This window comes from Trichechus manatus, unplaced genomic scaffold (genome assembly GCF_000243295.1).
Source record: "Trichechus manatus latirostris isolate Lorelei unplaced genomic scaffold, TriManLat1.0 scaffold00067, whole genome shotgun sequence".
In the NCBI taxonomy this organism is placed as follows: Eukaryota; Metazoa; Chordata; class Mammalia; order Sirenia; family Trichechidae; genus Trichechus; species Trichechus manatus.
The window spans coordinates 4,185,429-4,200,176 of record NW_004444003.1 but is presented as its reverse complement, the minus strand read 5'-3'; the positions used below and the strand labels follow the sequence as shown (position 1 = coordinate 4,200,176).

The 14,748-nt window shown below is 42.8% G+C and overlaps 1 protein-coding gene across 1 annotated transcript in view; it reads right to left on the bottom strand.

Annotated features, from left to right (window-relative positions):
• Nucleotides 1–8,471, bottom strand: part of CCDC3 (coiled-coil domain containing 3) — a 116,042-nt gene extending 107,571 nt beyond the window's left edge. Inside the window, exons 1-2 of the mRNA XM_004379681.1 lie at nucleotides 8,098–8,471; nucleotides 5,365–5,539 (exon numbers count right to left, since the gene is read on the bottom strand). Coding sequence (XP_004379738.1) covers nucleotides 5,365–5,539; nucleotides 8,098–8,471 — 549 coding nt within the window. The remainder of the gene's footprint in view (nucleotides 1–5,364; nucleotides 5,540–8,097) is intronic.
• Nucleotides 8,472–14,748: the final 6,277 nt, after the last annotated feature.

The following is a 14,748-nucleotide window of genomic DNA, read 5'->3' as shown; positions in this document are numbered from 1 at the left end:
ACAGAGTAAAACTGCTCCATAGGGTTTCCAAGGACTGGCTGGTGGATTCAAGCTGCTGACGTTTTGGTTTAGCAGCTGTGGCTTGCCATAGCTCTTAACCACCGCACCACCAGGGCTCCTATGACCCAGCAGTCCCATTCCTAGGTATTTATCTAAGAGAAATTAAAATTTATTTTCACATAAAAATCTATACATGGATGTTTATAGCAGCTCCAATAGCCAAAAACTGGAGCTAACTTAAATGTCCTTCAATGTGGTGAAGCATAAATAAAACTGGAGGACGTCCATCCACTGGAATACATCTCAGTAATAAAAAGGAGTGAACTGTTGAACACACAACATGGATGAATTTCAAATGCATTGTGTTAAGTAAAAGAAGCCCAAACTAAAAAATGCAACATATTGAATAATTCCAGTTATATGACATTCTAGAAAAGGTAAAACTACATAGTGATGGAAAACAAATCAATGGTTGGCAGGACTTCAGGGTGAGAGAAGGGTTTGACCCAAAGAGGCAGCACAAGCGAGATTTTTTTGCAATGATACAACTTTTCTGTATCTTGATTATGGTTGTGGTTACACAACTTTACGCATTTGTCAATACTCATAGAACTGTATTCAAAAGAGGGGATTTTACCATATGTACATTTTAAAAATTAATCTAAAAAATTAAAAAGAGAGAAAAAGTCTCTGCTTACTTAAGCCCCAGGGCTCCTTGGGTGAGAGACATCATTCATTTAACAAACATGTAAAATATCATGAAAACGCACCTAATGTACAACAGTAAATAAACAGATATCCCTCCCCTCAGGTAGTTTAGTTTATTTGGGTACACAGTGTCTAAAGTGTGGGAAAGCAAGAATCAAGATGGTTTGGACAGCATGACTTCCATCTTTAAATTCAACAAAACATAACCTCTCCCTCAACCCTTCTGCTCCCTTCACCTGCAACCTTATCTATATTAAATCATTCACAGCCAAACTTCCTGAAAGAGGTGAATGTCCTCACTATCTCCATATTCTCTCATGCCATTTACTTCTCTTACCATCACAATTCAGATTCTACTTCCTCACTCTATGCAAACTGTCCTTTTTGAGGCCACCAAAGTCAAGTAGTCACTCTTCAGTCCTCATCTTATTTGACTTCTCAGCAACTTTTGGCTCTGTTGATTACAAATCCTTCTTGATATATTCTCCCCCCACCCCTTGATCATCAGGACAAGTCCATGACCTATCAATCCCTGCATGGTTTAGCCCCTGCCTAACGCTCTTGCTTCAACTTTCTTGCTCACTCTCTTAAATATAGTCATGTTATTGTTGTTGTTAGTTGCTGTCAAGTCAATTCTGACTCATGGTGACCTTATGCATGCAGAGTAGAACTGCTCCATAAGGTTTTCAAGGCTGTGATCTTTCAGAAGACAAGCCAGACTTGTCTTCTGAGGTGTCTCTGGGTGGGTTCGAACTGTCAACTTTACAGCTAGTGGTCAAGCACTTAACCATTTGTGCTACCCAAGGACTCCAAATACAGCCATAGGTGCTTGCTTTCATCTCCTCAAAAGGCACAATGTACCTTCCCACCATAGGCCCTTTGCACAGATTTTCCTCTTTCTTTGGATTGCTATAATCTCCCCTGACCCCAACAGTTTATAGTTTACAGAACTGCTTCCAAATATACCTTCTAATTTAATCCTTACAACAATCTTAGCCAGTTTATCTATCATTAGCCCCATTTTACACATGAGAAAAATGAAGTCATGAGAAATTAAAGGATCAACTGGATGCCATTCATCTGGAAATCGCAGAGCCAATCTAGAGCTTCCAGTTAAAAGCTTACACTCCTTCTAATGCAGCTGGAGGAATAACAGCTCCCACATCTTCCTCCCCAAATCCAAAAAAGGAAAAAGAAAGTGATGGCAGCAGGACCTTCACAGACTCTGTTTCTATCCCATCACATTTTATGACAGATTGATGGGAGTATGGGTCAGTCTGGGTTTCAGTCTCAGGGGAGAGGACTTGCAAAGGGGAAAATATCCAACTTCTGTTTTGACTGTTACACTATCCCAGCAGGAGAGAACAGAAGAAGGAAAAATGTCCTTGGCTGGTCTGGAAAGAACTCTGCCAGTAAATCTGGTGGATATGCCAACTTGCCAAAGACATCCCCAAAGTCCCATTAACACCATGACACCGAACCAGAAAGGCACTTAGTAACACTGCTGACTTCTTGGCAACTTTTGAAAGCAAGATTGTGTTTCTATTTATCAAGGTATGGATGGGATATCCAAAGTTGGAAAGGCATTGGTAAGGGACTGAGAAGTGGGAGGATTTTGCTGCCAAGGACTGGGCTGAATGTCCCTCTGAGAGTGGATCACAAAAGTTTTCTGCCAAACTTCTTCCCTGTTCCAGTTCTTAACCTCTGGATTGACTCTGGAGTCCCAGATTCATGTGATCCTCCCAGACAAAGAAAGTGAGGAGTATTTTTTAGGAGTCCCTGGGTGGTGCAAATGGTTAACATGCTCGACTGCTAATTGAAAGGCTGGAGGTTAGAGTTCACCTGGAGGCACCTCAGAAGAAAGCCTGGTGATCTACTACTGAAAAATCAGTCATTGACAACCCTATGGAGCATGGTTTGACTCTGACACACATGGGGTCGCCATGAGTCAGAACCCACTTGACAGCGACTGGCTGTTTATCAGAGAAATGTGCTCTTCATAATGACAATCTGGACCCACTGTCCAAGCTGAGTGGAAGCTTAGAGAGCAACAGCATAAACAGTGCGAAGTATAAGAGCTCAGGAATGTTCCTGCAGGATCTGTACTTTAACATACACCACGTGATACAAGAAAGGCAAAAATACACTTGTGCCAAGTCGAGGGCCATTCATATCCGGTCCCAGAACATGTGGTGGATTCGTCTGTTCTGATTAACAGAAAGTCTCCTAACACCTATTTCTACAGAACAAAGTGCCCTGGACAGCTAGCTCTTCTGATCCACCTAAGACTGAGGAACACCACACAGGAAAAAGTACAGGCTGCTTCTGACATAGCATGAGGTCTTCATCCTGGGTAGGATAGATAACACAATGCTTACCTTCACACAGAAAAATGAGAGAATTTTCAGCTTCTTTTGAAGAAGGAACCGAGTAAGTAATTGTCTACAGTTCTGCATTAACTCTGAAAACTTCCATTCAACAATTGCTTTCATTGCTCCAGAGGAGGTAGAAATATCTCAAGGAGCATCATAAAATTCTTCAAAATAAATTCAATTTCAGTTTAAAATTAAGTTTAACACTAATTAGCTGCTTTAATTTAGCTCTAATGCGGTGCTTTTCAAAGTGGGCAGGGAATAAAAATGAAAAGAGCAAAGGTGTTGAGAAGTGCAGGATATCTCAGATATAACTTCTAAATTTGGCAGCACACCAGCTCAGCAATCTGGAACAATTATTTTCCTACCCTGAAGCTGTTGACTCTTCCTCAAAACAATGTAGCACTCCCACAGTTTGTTATCTAAGAGGCCAGGGTGATTAAAGGGAAATGAAAAGGAATTCTCCCCAGGATCAACATCTGAACAACAGAAATAGGGCTGCCTTCACACTAAAACAATTCTCCATGGGTCCTACTGTTCTATTTTTTTCAAATGATGGAAAATCTAATTCCAGGGAAATGTTAACAGCTTCATTATGCAAACATAGGGCTAATAAATTATATAGCTAAAGAGTTCTTGGGCTAAGCTACAAAGGTATTTTTGAAATAATATCTAATCTCTTGATAGAAATCCATGGTTATCAAGGGTTTAGCAGGATAAGCAAAACTCCCACAAAACAGAGAACCAAAGGGCTGAGCCTAAAAAGGATTCACTTGGGATACACCTATGACTTAGGCTTGGGAGACTCAGGCTTAGGCTTGGTGAGTCCAATTCAATATGGAGTAGGCAATGGTAAAGACCAAGAGGGGGTAAAAAACACAACAGATGCTTAGAACCATGTTGGGAGCAAAATACATAGGGTTTGAAAAATTCAGGTAAACCATGGAGGCAGGGTTAGAGGAGTCTAGATTGCTGTCAATAGCATCGGCCTAAGGAAAGAACCTCTTGATACTGTCAGAGAAGAATAAATAATTTCCCTTCTGGCAGAAGATAAGGAGGTTTGGAAGAATAGGCAGCTGCCCTAGGCCAACCCACCAGACAAGAGAAAGGCATTTCCCTCAAACTCTTCACAGGTTAGTGGAAAGAAGGGAGCACCTAAAATGTGCAAATTGGTTCATTAACCTACACCAGTGCTGTCAAGTAGACTCTGATTCATGATGATCCCATGTGCATGTGTGTCAGAGTAGAACTTTGCTCCACAGGGTTTTCAGTGGCTGGTGTTTTGGAAGTTGATCACCAGGCCTTTCTTCGGAGGCATCTCTGGGTGGACTTGAACCTCCAGCATTTCGGTTAGCAGCCAAGCGCATTAAACCATTTGCACCATCCAGGGGCTGTGCCACCAAGACTCCCATTTACTCATACAAGGTCTTTATTCCATGTGATACCCACATTCCCACACTGGAACTCTCTTCAAGTCTGTCACATTGCCCTAAAAACGTCTCGAATTGGGACTGAGACTGAGAGTGATGGGCCATCATCCCACATTAAGCCTAGACTGCCCTGGCCCCACTATCATATGAACTCAGTTGTGACAATGCCATTGCTTTGGTAAAATGACGATCCTCAAAATGTTCCCGCAACTCTGGCATCTGCCCCAGACTGGATGATCCCTTTTACATTTTCATACCCCAAATAATCCTGATCCTTATATTCCACAACCAGCTTGGCCACCCCATACCTCCAGGTCTTAACAACTATAGTAAGCACCATAGAAATGTTAACTATGACAGTTATTTTATGTCATTTTCCTTCAGGACATTTTCTTTCTTTTAAGAAAATTCCTTATAGAGTCCTATGTTGTCGATAATAATAATAACAATAATAGTTCACACTTACTGAGTGCTTACTCTGTCAAGCACTATACTAAGGGCTTTACATATTTACCTTTTTTACATATTTAATCATACTGCATCACCCTAAGAGGGAGGTGCTCCTATTGTCCCTATTTTACAGAAGAGGAAACTGAGGCAGTGTGCCAACCCCGATCCTATCTTGTTCCCTTACTTTGTGAAGAATCCCCTATCAAACAGTAAAGCCTCTGGAATTCAAGGTTTATGAACTGGTTTTTAACTGCTGGGAGAGAGGAAGAGAAAGAGAGGGGGAGAACAATACTCTTAGGTTTGGGTTTTTGAAAGAGTATTCTAGACTCCTTTGGTCACAAAATCCACATAAGATGTAGCTATTCTATTATTTTGCTATGGCACTGGGTACAGCCAATTCTTACCCTATTGTCTTCCTGGATCTCCCAGTCACTGGAGAAAGTCGCCAGCTGCTGCCCTTGAGAACAGTTTGAAAACTGGAAAAGGCTGGAAAACATCCTTCTGTTCTCTTGAGTGTCTGGAAAGATGGCATCTTGAAAATTGACCCCATGAGGCAACAGGTTATAATTTTCATCCATCCTAATGGGGAATTAAAAAAAAAACAGAGATGTAAACTGGACACCCATGGTGTATAACGGTTCAAGCAAGAGTCATAGGAGACTGCGACAGTCTTGCCAATTACAAGACAGTCTTGCACGGTTCTCATTAGAGAAGCCAGTATATCTGATTCTGCCTCACACTATAGGAGTCTGTTCTTAAGGTTTTCAAAAAGAAGAGTTTGGGTGAAGTAGGGGAAAGTGTATGTGTGTACATATGCATGTTATGTGCATTTGTCTACTTGTATTGTCTCCCAAAGGACCATCCTTCTCATAAAAAGATTGTTTCTTGGTGAAAGGATGGCCTGTTGTAATGACCCAGGTTCAAGTACTACCAGAACACTTATGTCCTGTATGATATGAAACAAATTTCTTAAATTCTCTAAACCACAATATTCCAATCTGTAAAAAGAGAATTATAATAGCACCTACTTCTTGGTGGTGTTCTAAGGATTGCCCTAGAAAATGTATGTAAATAAGTCAAGTACTTGGCAAAGAGTGAGTGCAGTATAAATATTACTTAACATTTTTACAGAACCTTAGTGTACATAGCTAGTTATAAAGATAAAGAAGTCATGAAAAGGAAAAGAAAGATGGAAGTTACACTCCAGCTCAAAGGAGGCGTGAAGGGCTCACAGGGAATCTCTACCGCCACTTTTCCCCGTAACACTGACCAGAGCCTGCTCTCATCTCAGTGGGCCCCAGAGTAACAGAGGAGGAATGATTTGTATGCAGTTGTTAACACACTTCAGGGTAAGACAGCCCTGTGAAATGGAAATCTGTCAGGCTACTGTTTGACTCTATTTCTACCCTAACTCTTTGTAAATATGTCAGAGCAAAAGATGAAAGAGTTGGCTGAACACCACAGAGACATTGGACAAAATTGTTTTTCGTGATAAAAAAGAATAAAATAATGTCTGCTTAAACACTTGGAAACTTTTTTCTTTGGAAAAAAAAGTTTCATTGTTGAATATTTTTATAGCCAGGTTCTCAGTATTTTTCCTAAATAAAAACATGAGGAATCTGAGTTAGTTAAGTTTCTCTGTATCAAGAAGCGTACATCTCAGTCCCTGCTGACATTGTTTGGAAACTACACTTGCCTGACAATTAAAAAATTTATTACTTAATTTAGCTAAACCACGCAAGCCAACACAAAGCAGGTATGCATTCTAAACTTAGATTTTCTGGCTTGAATATGGAAAACATGTGTTGCCAGGAGCTTATGAACACCCCCCAGTGGAACTTAACTGTTTTCTTTCTCAGAGCGATCAGAAATCTCAAGAGCTAAATGTGAATCTGCAGACGTAGGTCACAGCCTTTCCAAATACCCTTACTCTGCTGCTTCCCAGAATGGAGAGACTGGAAATATTTTCAATCACACTAACATTGGTTTAATTCACTCACTATCTTGATATATATGTTAGATTCCATTTTGTTACTCTGTATCACTCTCCTAATTCAACTGGAGGCAACCAATGAATTTAGGGTTCCATCTGCTGTTCTGTTTCAAACTTCAGTAGAACCCATTGACTGAATTCATACGCACATACATTCCATCTGGACGACAGGCAACTTTCATGGAACTTCACCAGATCCCAGTGGTCTAGAATCAGCCTGATTCACCTTTATGCTCTTCACAGCGCTGTGAGCTAGAATCTTATATCGAGCCAAAACAAAACAAAACAAAACAAACAAACCAACCCATTGCCTTGGAGTTGATTCTGACTCATAGCGACCCTAGAGGGCAGAGTAGAACTGCCCTATAGGGTTTCCAGGGAGCGGCTTGTGGATTTGATCAGCCAATCTTTTGGATAGCAGCCAAGCTCTTAACCACTTCGCCACCAAGGCGCCAATAAACCTTTGTTACTTGGAATAACCTGGCATTGGGATCTGTTGGCAGCTGATATAAGACGGTGAAATAAGAAGACAGCTGGGCTGTATTCCATACGCTTCACATTTTGGCATTTAAGTGGGCGGAGAAAGGAGAAAGTGAACTCACATTTGTTATGCACCTACCCTGCAGCAGGCACTTTGCATAGGTTATTGTATTTTAGTCTCAAGCAACCTTGTTTCTCACATTATAAAAGTGAAGATATTCCGGTTCTTGAGAATGCAAGTAACTTGTTCAAAATTACAGTTTGGAAGGGCAGAGCCGGGATTCCACCAACAGTCTGACTTCAGAGATTTCTTTTTTCTCACCAGCCCAAGATGCTCCCTCTGAAGCTAGATGAAAAAACACGAGTCAAACGGGATTGTTGGGAACCACTTCGAGCTTTTGCCGGAAACACTCTTCTGTGTTCTAAACTCAGATATCATCCCTGTTTTTTTTTTTTTTTTTTTTAAGTCAACCCTTAGCCAGAGGTACTGAGGATCTTTGTAGAGACCTCGGAGAGAAAATAAAGAACAGTAAGAAGCGGCGTCTACGGATTATTCGAATTTGGCACAGACAATATTCCATGGGAGTTCCTAGCTGGCCGCTGACAACGGTAACCTCGGGGGGTCATGCAAATAGGTAGTGGTGGCAGGAGGTGCCGGGCTCACCTGAGGAAGAAGAAATAGGAGTAATCCTGAACCACGGTGTGGGAATGGCACGAGAAGTAGCCCAGGCCCGTGAGGTTGAGTCTGGAGCCCGCAGGCACCTCCAGCATGCTGCCCCACGCCTGGTCGCACAGCATCTCGATCTCGGCCGAGTAGAAGAGCCCCCCATCGCTGGCCTCGTACTGCCACGGCAGGTAGTTGTACATGCTGTACACCTCCTGGTGCAGCGCCAGCACTTTGGCGTACACGATGATCTCGGCCAGCTCTGCGCGGCAGCCCTCGCTCAGGGGTCTCCACTCGGAGGGCAGCTGGCAGCCGCCGCTCGGGCCGAGCCGGCCGGCAAGACAGAGCGCGGCGAGCAGCAGCGGACGCAGCATGCCGACAGTGGGACCGGACAGCACGCCTGTCGCGCGCCCCAAGTCCGCGCTGGGCCCCAGGCTCGCTAGCCTGGGCGCATGATGGGGACCCCCGGGGCAGGTACGGCGGAGTGGAGGCGCGCGGCTGCGAGTCGCAAGGGGCGTCGGGGAGCCCGGAGCGCCAGCCTCGGCCCACAGCGCCAACCTGCTGACCCAACAAGGGCAGCTCTCGGCGCCAGGGTCCTCGCGCAGCTCTCTCGCCCGCGAGACTGATCATGCCCGGCCCTTACTGACGACGCTTTAAAAGGGTCGCGGGGACTAGCGGCCGCCTGCCTCCCAGTCCCCCCCACCCCGCCCCACCAGCCCCCCTGACTGGGGCGTGTGCGGCGGCGGGACGGGGCGGGGAATCGCCCCGGTCCGCCTGCCGTCGTAGCTCCCGGTCGGGGGTGGGGCGAGGACGGGGGGGGGCGCGCTGGGGGTCCGGGAGAAGGGGCTCACCGTGAGCTGCCGCCGCACTTTGCGTTTGGGGGTGCGGCTGCCACTCTGAAACTAGGCGATGTGCTTAGGCGGGTGGCGCGGGAAGAAAGTTATTACTGAGGAGCAGAGATCTAGCCCTATTCTAGCTCCCCACTGATGATCTGGGCCAAAGCTTTCGAGGCACAAAGAATTGTTCCGAAAGCATGGCATCCTTGAAATAATTGCTCTTAATTTGTATGATTGTATTAAGTTTTTACGTTTTCTGTGTAGTTCATTAAGGAGCCCTGGTGGCGCAGTGGTTAAGAACTAGCCTACTAAGCAAAAGGTCGGCAGTTGGAATCCACCAGGCGCTCTTTGGAAACCCTGTGCGGCGGTTCGACTATGTCCTGTAGCGTTGTTATGGTACAGAATCCACTCCACGGCAACGGGTTTGGTTTGGTTGGATGTCGTTCATTAATAAGCCCTGGTGTCGCAGTGGTTAAGCCCTCGGCTGCTAAAACCCACCAGCTGCTCTGCGGGAGAAAGATGTGGCAGTCTGCTTTCATAAAAATTTACAGCCTTAGAAACCCCATGGGACAGTTCTACTCTTTCCTACAGGGTGGTTATGAGTCACAGTCGACTCCACGGCAGTGTTTTCGTTTGTTTTTTTAATGTAGTTCATTTAGAGTTAAAATATATACAAATGAAATCTGATTTTACCTTCCCAGAAGAAGGATAACTAGGAAATGAAGTGGGGAGTGATAATGTTTTTTTGGATCTAATTTTTTTTTTCATTTATTTAATGAAGGTTTTAGAGAAGACTTGATAAAATATTTGAAAACTAATTTTGTCCTGATTTTCCTAAAGCTAGATAATTTACATAATCTCTGCTTCCAGATATCTGAACAGTCTCCATCTGAAAAATAAATTCCAAACGGCTTTTTTACAAGTCAACGAGTAAATTTGAGGAGACCCAACCTATGCAATTCAACCTTCTCTTTATCTCTAAATTGCCTTTATTGTTCTAGTATAGTAAGAAGAAAAAAGAGGACATGTTTGTTGTTTTATTTTATTTTATATTTATAATAGATTTATACACAGCAGTACCTTAAAATGGAAGAGTTTTTGTTCTGCAGTATCTTATTTGGGTTTCTGTAAGTTTGAGCCTGGGATCCCACTTGAATTCTTCTGTGTACCAGAGGAAGAAGAGTTCCCAGGGAAGTCTTAGAAGGAGGGGTGAGAAGAGAGGACAGGGAAGCAGGAGAGAAGATTCAAAGTCTGGGCCTTGAAAGATGTGATCGATCCTCACCTGCCCACAACCCCCCAAGTCTTTTTCCTGTGATCCGTAAATCTTCAGTTAGGATGATTAAATTTGTGAATGCTTGCTGTGAGCAATATTTTGAAAGGTAACTCGGAGGTATAAATCTAGCCTGTGTAGAAGAGGGACTCGGGAGGAAGAGCCCATGAGAAGGGCAGAACTCAGGGAATCCTAAGAAATCTGAGCTGGCACTTTGGACAGCCTCAGCCAATGACATGATCAAGATTCCAGCCAGTGTTCCTCAGCTCTTAAGGGAATGGTCACAGTAGTCCAGAATCTTATCAGTGAATCAATTAACAGAATTCTTAAGCTTAAAAATCTTCTGTGAGGGGCTCAAAAGCAGAAATAAGAGTGTGAGCTCCTCAAACACAATAACTAATTCTGCATATCTAGTACTCAGCCTAGAGCCTCCATAGTTTTTTGTAGGAAAAAAATAGTTACCATCCGAGTGAATCAAATGGGCAGTAGCCCCAATAGTTTACATGACTCCTCCACTGTAAGCTACCATGGTAGATACCAGCCTTTCACACCATTGGTTAATGGTATTCAAGGATGACATCAAGGTCTCTGTACATCAGCTGCTGCTAATTTGTCTCTTAGGGGGCCCTGGTGATGCAGTGGTGAAGCTCCCAGCTGCTAACCGAAAGCTTGGTGGCTTAGACCCACCAGCCCCTCCAGGGAGAAAGATGTGGCAGTCTGCTTCCGTAAAGATTACAGCCTTGGAACCCTTATGGGCAGTTCTACTCTGTCCTACAGGGTCACTATGAGTTGGAATTGACACCAATGAGTTTGATTTGGTTTGGTTTAAAATTTGTCTCTTAGTGAATATTTAAATTATTAAAGTTCATAATATAATTTTGCAGTTGCTCTGCAAGTTTGTTTGCACGCACGTATGAGAGAAAGAGAATGTAAAATGGTTTATATTCCTGGAAAGCAGACATAGAGCAAGCATTGCCAAATTATAATATTAACAATTGTTAACATTTACTCATTGCTTACTGTGACCCAAGCACTGTTGTAAGGACTTTATATGTTACCATAACTAATTCTCCAAACACTGGGAAGTAGGTACTGTTATTATTATCCTCATTTTACAGATAAGAAAACTCAGGCACAGAGAGGTTAACTGACTTACCCAGGATCACTGAGCTAGCAAGTAACTGAGTCAGGATTCAAGCCCCAGCAATTTAGACTCCAGAGCCCATACACTTAACTGCAATACCAGAATATGGATTTAAAAAAAAGAAACGTTCTAAAGGTACAAGTGGGCACTTTATCTTGAATGTCAATAGAGTTTATGAATAGTAATAACCTTAGCATAACCATCCAAAACCAAACCGATTGCCATCGAGTCAATTCTGACTCATAGCAACCCTATAGGACAGAGTAGACCTGCCCCATAGGGTTTCCAAGGCTGTAATCTTTACGGAAGCAGACTGCCACATCTTTCTCCCAAAGCATGGCTGGTGAGTTTGAACTGCTGAACTTTCGGTCAGCAGCCAAGCTCTTAACCACTCTGTCACCCCGCCTCCTAGCATAACCACCAGTGATAGCTAAAATGAGTGTGTAATTGTCCTAACATTTTGTATTACCCAGCATCCCTGCTCTATTTTAGTCCTATGCTATAACTTATGCAGAGAAGTAATTAAGAAAGTTTTTCTTTTTAATTGCATCTTCAACTGCCTCAGAGGGCTGGAAAAGATTTGTCTACTTCTACAGACCTTAAAATCCTAACTTTTCTTTCCATTTAGACAAGCAAATAAATAAAAGTCAGTATGAGTGGGTGTTTTCTCTCTTCTTGATAAACTTGAATCAAAACTCTGCCGATAATATCCAGAATGTGTTTTCCAGAAGTGAGCACCTTCCAGAGATTGTCTTCTTCATGGATTCTTTACAAATATATTAGTCATGGTTTACTCCTCTGTAAGGTATGGCAGAATGCCTTGCACATAATGAGCTCATTATAAAGATTTTCCTAAATGAAAAATATATATATCTTTCCCACCTCTTCCCTGAAAAATTCATGCTAAGTATGATTGTAAAGGAGCTTTTGACTTTTGGATCAAATGTGTATAGGCCTCCAGAAAGACCAAATAAATAGTCGTGCTAGTCTGGAAGTTCTCAGCATGGATCTGCCATCTTGGACTCCTATCGGAGATCGGCAAACAGAGGGTACAAGAAAGCAGCTTCACGGAGCCTCCAGCAGGAGACAGAACAACCAGTAACCAACTATATATGCTTTCCCACCCCCTATCTTTCTTCACCCCCGCTCAGCCTCCTCAGCTTCCCGCGACCACAGTCTCTTGGCCAGGAAGCACCAGCTTCAACCCAGTGTTGCTTGGATTACACTCGCCTGTGCTAGCCGGCTCCCTGGGTGCCATTTGTTGGCTGCTGGTGTTGCTTTTTTCTGCTTCATTAGATTTCTTCCTTACCTCTCAATGACTCCCCCTCCTTTCTCTCAAATTCCTGGATCTGTGGCCGTCTTCTTCCTGGGGGGCTGCAAGATGCCGCTCAGCTGTGGAACTGCTTCCCGGCCAGTGCTGCCGCACTGGTGGATTCCCCGGTGCTTTTTGTTTGTTTGTTCTGATTTGTTCTGTTTTGATTTGTTTGTTTGATTGTTTTCTTTTTCTTTTCTTGGCTTGGGAGCCCCTTCTGGCTGGGCACTGCTTTGCAGCTTGGGAGATACTCCCTTACTCTGTGCAGATGCACAGTAACATCACTGGGGGCATTTTTTTTTTTTTCTTTTCCTCTGGTTTGTTTTCTTTTTATTTGTTTGTTTGTTTTTTTGTTTGTTTTGTTTTCTTCTCTCTCTTTTTTGCTTTTTGTCTTTCTTCATTTCCAGTTTCTCGATTTATACATTTTTTCCTTTTATGCTTTTTTTTCACTTTTGTTTTCCTCCATTTCTCAGTTTCTCGTCTCTCCATGCCAATAGTAAGCTCCCTTAGCACTCTTTCTTGTTTGTGTGTATGTTTTTGGCTCCTGTTCCACTCTCCTCTTTTCCATACCCATCTTAGCTCCACACATCACAATCTCCCTGCTCCTTCCTGCCTACCTGCACTGTGCGCTGAACATCATACCCCCAAGCAGCACAGGCATGGCCTACTGGAACCAGCCCTGCACTGATTACCCATCTTCCCTGGTGGCTGTAGTATGTGCCACAAACAAACCATCCCAGCAACTCCCCTTCAGTTGGACCTGCCCTGCTGTACCACACCTGAGTGACTGACCCTGCCCATTGGAGAAGGAGGTGAAAAGTATCATTCCCACAGATGAGCAAACAACAAAGAATGCACAGCCCACCTACTCAGACATAACCAAATAAAACAGCAGGATGAAACAAATCTACAATCAATAAATGAGGAAAATAATTACTGAATGCTCCAAAGACAGTAGACCATATCAAAATATTTACAAAAACGGGACAGGATGGTTCCAGCAGGCGTCCAAAATAAAACACCGGATGACTTTCCAGTAGAAGAAAAGGCATTAGAACTACCTGATAGGGAATTCAATTACTAATATTCAGAATTATCCAAGAGTTGAAGCAAAAAGCATACAAAAAGGAGGAAAAAATAGACAAATTAATGGAAAATACAAAAAAAATGGAAGAATTCAAGAAAATAATACAGGAACAAAATGCTAAAATAAATTCACAACTAGAAATCATACAAAGACAGCAATTAGAAATCCAAAAGATAAAGAACAAGATTTCAGAAATGGAAAGTGTCACAGAAGGGCTGAGGAACAGGTTTGAGATGATGGAAGACAGGATCAGCGAACTTGAAGACAAACACTTGGCTACAACTCCGTTTGAGGAAAAATCAGAAAAAATAAATAAAAATGAAGAAACCCTGAGAATTATGTGGGATACAATCAAAAGCAAAAGTCTGCAAGTGATCGGAGTTCCAGAGCAGGGGGAGAAAACAGAAAACACAGAGCAGATCACTGAAGAATTGCTGAGAGAAAACTTCTCCAATACCATGAAAGATGAAAAGCTGACCATCCAAGAAGCTCAACGAACCCCATATAGAATAGACCCCAAAAGAAAATGACCAAGGTGTGTCATAATCACACTCACTAAAACCAAAGACACACAAAAAATCCTGAGAGCAGCTTGAGAAAAACAAAAAGTCACATACAAAGGAGAAACAGTAAGACTAAGCTTGGATTATTCAGAAACCATGCAGGCAAGAAGGCAATGGGATGACATATATAAAACCTTGAAAGAAAGAAATTGCCAGCCAAGAATAATATATCCCGCAAAACTCTCATTCAAATATGATGGTGAAATTAGGTCATTTCCAGATAAACAGAAAATAAGAGACTATGTAAAAAACAAACCAAACTTACAAGACTTATTAAAGGGAGTCCTTCGATCTGAGAACAAACAACATCAGACCACAGGCTGAATCTAGGACACAGGATCGTACTAGCCAGATACCAACCTAGGAAATGAACTCTTAATGACTATCCAAAACCAAAAGAATTACAACAGGGAACAAGAGAGGTTAATCTGTAAATGAC